The sequence below is a fragment of the Sinocyclocheilus grahami genome, unplaced genomic scaffold, assembly GCF_001515645.1.
Source record: "Sinocyclocheilus grahami isolate Dianchi unplaced genomic scaffold, SAMN03320097.WGS_v1.1 scaffold1589.1, whole genome shotgun sequence".
Classification (NCBI taxonomy): domain Eukaryota; kingdom Metazoa; phylum Chordata; class Actinopteri; order Cypriniformes; family Cyprinidae; genus Sinocyclocheilus; species Sinocyclocheilus grahami.
The window spans coordinates 92,322-99,542 of record NW_015506768.1 but is presented as its reverse complement, the minus strand read 5'-3'; the positions used below and the strand labels follow the sequence as shown (position 1 = coordinate 99,542).

General features: G+C 37.0%; 1 protein-coding gene across 1 annotated transcript in view; it reads right to left on the bottom strand.

Moving 5' to 3' along the window:
- Positions 1-2,975, bottom strand: part of igflr1 (IGF-like family receptor 1) — a 4,997-nt gene extending 2,022 nt beyond the window's left edge. The window contains exons 1-5 of the mRNA XM_016257712.1: positions 2,754-2,975; positions 2,195-2,390; positions 1,889-1,946; positions 1,080-1,239; positions 312-401 (exon numbers count right to left, since the gene is read on the bottom strand). Of these exons, the coding sequence (XP_016113198.1) occupies positions 312-401; positions 1,080-1,239; positions 1,889-1,946; positions 2,195-2,390; positions 2,754-2,844 (595 nt within the window). The 5' untranslated portion in view covers positions 2,845-2,975. The remainder of the gene's footprint in view (positions 1-311; positions 402-1,079; positions 1,240-1,888; positions 1,947-2,194; positions 2,391-2,753) is intronic.
- Positions 2,976-7,221: the final 4,246 nt, after the last annotated feature.

Here is a 7,221-nt window from a genome sequence, read left to right as displayed (position 1 = left end):
ATAATAAATCTTTGAAAATCAAAATCTGGATTTGAATTTTTTATGTTATTATAACCTAAAGATGCTTTGTGAAAGTTTGAAACAGAAAATAGTGATTTTCATCTTGCCACGTTCTTGGTAAAGAAACCACATTTTTACTCAAATTAATCTAAATGGATTTATAGCGTTTTGGAACCAAACTCTTGAGATGAAAGTCTTTCATTTTGAAATATGTTGGATCAGCATCAGTCGGTCATAACAGGAAACATTAATATTTATAAAACCTGCAGGAATTCCTTCATATCTCCTGCCTCCTTTTGTTTCTGACTGACCTTCATTGAAAGGCTTAGTCCTCCTCTTGATGAAAAGGAAGAGACACACCAGAATGAGAGTTGATAAAATCCCAAAACATACATAGATCCCTACAAAGATGCACGAGAAAACAAACCATCACATCTGCTTTTGATAAATCATCAAAGCCAACACATTATATCTCTCTCATTCTCTGTGTGTATAATATGTACAAACTGAATAGTCTAAATTTTAACATGCAAACTAGATACAGATCAACAAAAAGCACTGAATACATTTTGGGTTGGTGATATACTGTAAATGTGTACAATACCAATTCAAAAGTTTGGGGTCAGTAAAATTTACGTTTCAATTCAGCAGGCAAAAGTAACAGCAAAGTCTTTTACATTTTTACAAAATCGTATTAAAAAAAAATACAAAAATGCTGTTCCTTTCTATACATTAAAGAATCCTTTAAAAAATGTATCACAAATATTAAGCAGTTTTCACAGTTGATTATAATAAATGTTCCTTGTGCACCAAATCAGCACATTAGAATGATTTCTGATACATCATGTGACATTGCCATCACAGGAATAAATCACATTTCAAAATATATTCAAATACAAAATGGTAGTTTTAAATTGTAGTTACATTTTTACAACACTGTTTTAACTACTTTTTTGTACAGCATAAGAGACTTCTTTCAAAAACATTACAAAACCATACAGTCCTCAAACTTTTGAACCGTACCGTGTGTAAAGAGATGTAGAGATAAAGATTACAAATAACGAAATGCAAAACAATACCTATGAATTGGTTAACTGATGACGTTTCAGTGGAACTTGGAGTGGTGGTTGGCATAAAGCTTTGAGTGCTTGTAGAGGGCTCTGGAAAGACATTTTGAGTGCTCGGAGAGGGGCTTGAGCTGGCGACAGAGCTAGATATGAAGACAGTTGTACTCGCAGTCTAAAAAAAACAGTTTGCACTGTCAAAATAGGATATAATATGGCCTATATCAAGCTTTATTTAGCACTAAAATGCATTTAAATTGTATTTGTTTAACCCTTTAACTGTCACCCGTCCCCTCTGTGGGACGCCTAAGTTTACTTCCCTATATTACAATTAAATCCTAATCTAATCATGACAAACTACATATCGTTGGAAAGGTCTAAGACTCCTAAATAATTGTTTACAAAAACATTGGTAAAATATCAATGTAGGAAAAGTAATAGATTAATTTATGACAAGAGTGCACCTCAAAAATCTACATCATAACAGGAGTTCTGACCTTCGTCAAAAAAGCCTTTTTCTCGATCACACTTTAGAAATCATCAGAAATGATATATCAATTGAAAACTTGAAATCTCAAAATGCATCCTTTGAACCCCATTTTAAAATCAAACATTGCATTACCATGAAAACGGTACATCAATATCATGCTACAAAAAGTTTTCCTTCATGAATTATAAAAATGTACGTTTGGATCGTGCACTTTCACGTCTATATAATGTGAGTGACAGGTAAAGGGTTAAGCTAATGTCTCTCTGTTTTCGATGAGAAAGCATTAAGAGAGAGCTGACTTGAAAAGTTAGTAGAAAAATCGTTATTAGCCTACTGTTATCCTTGTGGTCTGCAATGGTTCAGGGATGCATTTTCCATTAAAAGCCTGCTCCCTGCAACAACAAAAAAAGAAAAAATTCCTATATTATCACTGCATATCGGAATAAAAGAGAAAAGCAACATTTAAAGCTCACTTTTTAATGTAAAGGTGGCTATCTAATCAAAATGAATAAACCGTTATGGTGGACTAGCTATAACTAACTTTAATTAGCAACGTATTCATCCAGATTGGACGATTTATTTTATTGCAGGTAGAAACAAACAAATTAGTAGCCTAGTAAAAAAAACTAAGTATACGTACCCTTGCCTACAGCAGATGGCATCCGATCTGGTGCTGCATTCAGACGCAGTAAACTGTGGCGTTGGGCAAGAGCGACAATTTTGGCATTTGACTTGAGATCCATCATTAAATGTCTTCCCATCTATGCATGGTTTGTAAGGAGACTCGATCTGGTGTTGCTCATCGGACCACCCGCAGTTTTCAATAAATTCGTAACCTGTCCTCAAAACAGATCGACGATGAGTAAACGCGTTCACTTCAGTATGCGAGCAGTTTTCTCGATGTCTAATAGATCGGTGTATCACTTATACATTTGTACACCACAAATATAAAATCTGTATGAAAGTTTTGAGTAATTGACTATTAATGACTGTGCTGGCGAAAACATCTGTTTTGCGCGACCGGCACATATTGCGCGGCGGAAATTACCTTTACAGTTAATTCAGGATAATTGGGACATTTCCCCAGGCATCTCAATGGCAAAAAGTGCCCCGATTGATTTGAATTCACCCTACATATAATTCGCGTTCAAGTTACATGCACTGAGCGCGATTTATCGAACACATCATTTAAAACTTACCTTTTATGATTTCATATTTAGTCTCACATGGCTCACATTTGTAACTAGAACGATTCCAGAATTTCCCTTCTATACACCTTTCTGAATTCATCGAGACTGATGTGTTTCTCCCTGGCGTGACTGCACTGAAAAACGTCCGAGAGACTGAAGCGAAGCCGCTGTGAGTTGAAGGGAAGGAACTGGGTGGGTTGTAGCCTATATTCTTAAAGCAATGACGACAATGGGTCATAACTTTATAAGTCACGAAAAGGAAAATAAGGGACAATCGTGGTTTGTCATAGAAAAATAAGGGGGACACACACACACACACTGTTGAAGAATAGAATCTTCACAATTTGTATAATAGTTTTGTTTGTCATAGAGGACCATAGCCTAGGCCTACTATACTATTTATTTATTTTTATTTACTCTTTTACTCATTTATTCATGTTTCCTGTTGCCAGTAAATAAAATATAATTGTTTAATTAACTTATGCATTAATTCATTACTTGACAGAAAATTGAGATGTATTCACCTTGGCTGCATTTATCTAGTGTGTCATGCATAGCTATGGGATATGACAAGACAAATTACATTTAGCATGTTTTACTAATATACTGTATATATATAGAGAGAGAGAGAGAGAGAGATTAATATAATTAATTCATATAATTAATTAACAGCATTTATCATTATTATTGTTCGTAAGTGTTGGGGTGAGCTAGCAATGCATTCTGGGATAATCTTAATTTTTAAGTAGTAATACTTACATTTTTCGAGTATGATATCAGCAGTCTTCTCCAAAGGCAAGATCTTCAAGCAGCTGCCCGACGTCTCATTTGCAAACGCTGAGGAAAACCGTAGGTAGGGTTGTGGAGTTACTGATGCTATGAGGTGTTAGTGCACCTCCCTCTTATCTTCTTTTTATTATTATTACTGCAGAACTTATAATTACTTACAAGCTCAGGGAAATATGGCTGTATCTTTAACAATGAACAATCATAATGACAGAAAAGATCAATATAATGGGTTTGCGTACATCAAAGTATAAGATTGCACAGAAAAAAAGGGGACAATGACAAGGTTAAATATCTTTGAATAGTCATAATATTCATATAATCATCATAATGCATCAAATGTTGCATTTGTTGTTGTTGTTTTTTGTTTTGTTATTTATAAGCCTGAGGCTTATGAAACAAGAGATAAATTCAATAAGAAAAAGCAAAACAAAGGAGATTTATGTCAGTTTTGCTTGTGGATGAAAAATGTGAATATATTGAAACATATTCAAAAGACAATGATTTGGGGTTTTCATAATAAAATCTATCTTTAAGGATAAAACTGTGGGTCATATTAGTAGAGTTAAAATGTTAAAAACTTAAAGCTGCAGTCCGTAAGTTTTGCCTCTTTGTCGCCATCTCTGTTTGAAAACCTGCAATTGCAGCTGTTTGCGGAATTATCTTCCTTGCGTGGGTTGTGCTCCGGCATGGCTCGCGGATTAATCTAATGTTTTGAGGTGAATGTGTGGCTGTCAGTCACTGCACCGGTGTGTATATTTACTGTACTTCGCAATCACAGATTCTAGCCTACATCTTGGTAGTATATGACCCAAATAAGAATTTTCACGGTATATTGTCATCTGAACAAGTAACAAGTCTGCCACATTTGTTCTGACCAACTGAGGAAAAAAGCATTACAATAAATCGTGCTGCCAATGGTGATTTAATCTAAAGATTGGTTAGCTCATATCACACCAAACCATGCAAATTATTATTATTGTTTATATTTTATTCTCAAATTATTAACGTTAACAACATCAGCATTGCCTATAGTGTGTATTAGCGTGTAGATTTCAATTTCTGTACAGTCTAAACTTTAATCGTCATACCATTCGAAATTCATACTAAGAAATTATTTTAACCCAAAAAGAAAATTATGCTCCCTTCGAACTGGTTGTCTTTAAAATACAAATCTTGTGTAATCCCAGGCTATCTGTAATCAGAAGCACATTTAAAACTGGAATATATAAACACATAGTCCTTTCTGGACTGCAATCCGCCATCAAAATTATACATTTAATTATTCTAGCTGCTGTGAGAAAAGGCTATAAACGATCCGCCACCTGCAGGATCCTCACATGCGATAGCCTACTAGCCGGGACAACTTCTTTATGTTTACAGACGTGACGTAATGACGCGCCAGCATGCTTGAATTTCCCGCGAAAACCTACCCGTACCACTTAAATTAGAAAACATTATTATAAGCTAACCGCTGTAAATCAGGCTAAAGTAAGGCGATAGTTTTGAACACTGGCTGGTTATGTACTTGCTGAAATATTGATTTAGAATCATTTTTAACCAAAAAAAGTTACGGACTGCAGCTTTAAATCAACCCAAAATTTATTGGCTATACAATCACAATAAAAGGGCAGCTGTTTCTTCAAGTGTAGATTTCAATTTCTGTACAGTCTAAACTTTAATCGTCATACCATTCGAAATTCATACTAAGAAATTATTTTAACCCAAAAAGAAAATTATGCTCCCTTCGAACTGGTTGTCTTTAAAATACAAATCTTGTGTAATCCCAGGCTATCTGTAATCAGAAGCACATTTAAAACTGGAATATATAAACACATAGTCCTTTCTGGACTGCAATCCGCCATCAAAATTATACATTTAATTATTCTAGCTGCTGTGAGAAAAGGCTATAAACGATCCGCCACCTGCAGGATCCTCACATGCGATAGCCTACTAGCCGGGACAACTTCTTTATGTTTACAGACGTGACGTAATGACGCGCCAGCATGCTTGAATTTCCCGCGAAAACCTACCCGTACCACTTAAATTAGAAAACATTATTATAAGCTAACCGCTGTAAATCAGGCTAAAGTAAGGCGATAGTTTTGAACACTGGCTGGTTATGTACTTGCTGAAATATTGATTTAGAATCATTTTTAACCAAAAAAAGTTACGGACTGCAGCTTTAAATCAACCCAAAATTTATTGGCTATACAATCACAATAAAAGGGCAGCTGTTTCTTCAACAAGACCACAAAATGAGCAAATTTCATCAACATCAAAATATTTACCGATAGATGAATTAAACCTGTTGCTCGTATCTTTTAAGTTGTGTTTGTTACAACGTCATAGATCACATGATAATGTCAACATGGCGGATGATGTCCGGATCGCATTCATACTCAGCAAGATTTGGCTGTAGGGTACGTACTCTTTTAGTGCTCGTTAAGTAAGTACTTATTGAAATTAAGTACCTACACACTGGCCACGTTCCCACAGCAGCAGAATACGGTTGTCAGTCTTGTTTTTGAGTCCTTAAATAAGGTTACTGTTGTGGTTGCTAACCAGTTCCTCGTTGTTATTATCTGTTGTAGTAATACTGTCGTGAAGTCATGCTGATGTGCAGGCTATACAGTTGTACCGTATTCCGTTGCTGTTGCCGCTGAAGTTCCTTGAGTTAACTAGCATTCACCCGAAGCTTCGTTATTCACCCGAAGCTTTGTTTTTATGTGTTTTTGTTGAACATAACATTTGGCGATGAGGATGGCTTTATCTCTGCCTCCGTCTGAGCCATTTCTGTCCCACGCTGGTGAACCTGTCGTGCCGTGGGAGCGGTGGTATGTGTCGTTTCAGACGTACCTTGTAGCCGCGGGCTTGGATGATGTCCCGGACGGGAGAAAGCGCGCACTTCTCATCCATTGTCTCGGCACTGAGGGATTATGGATCTTCCAGACGCTCGGCGCTGCAAATACGTACTCTGACGCTGTTGCACGACTAAAAGGACATTTTCAAAAGACTCATAGCGTGCTGTTGAAACGGCTAAATTTCAGACAAAGATGCCAACGATCGGGTGAATCAGCCAGTCAGTTTGTCGCTGATTTAAAAAGCCTTGCTGAGCCATGCAAATTCGGTGCTCTCCGTGACGAATTAATTAGAGACCAACTTATTGAAAAAACAAACAGTGCACGGGTCAGAGAGAGGCTGCTTATGGAAGATGATAGACTTACTTTGGATAAGGCTCTCACTCTGGCACTCCAAATTGAAGAAGCTACACAGTGTGCAGCTAAAATAGCAGAGACTAATGTAGCTAAAAGTGAAATCACCTCTGTACCTGCAAATACAGTCATGGATGAGGAGTTCCAGCCTGCAGGTGCAATCATCCAGCAAGCACAGCCACTGTCAAGTCAACAAAGAAGGAAATGTGGCAACTGTGGCTCCATTCGTCATGCCAACAGGTCCCCAGACTGCCCAGCTATCGGCCAAAAGTGTAGACATTGTGGTAAGCTCAACCACTTTGCAAGGTGGTGCAGATCAAAGTCCAGTTCGCAGCCTTCACCAGCTGTAATTCATACAGTGGGTCCTCACTCAGTCACTTTCTCTACATGTGGTGTGCAGCTGAAAGACTGTTGCATTCCGCTGCTTCTTGACACGGGAGCTAAAGTGTCATTGCTTAATATGGCCACCTACAAGA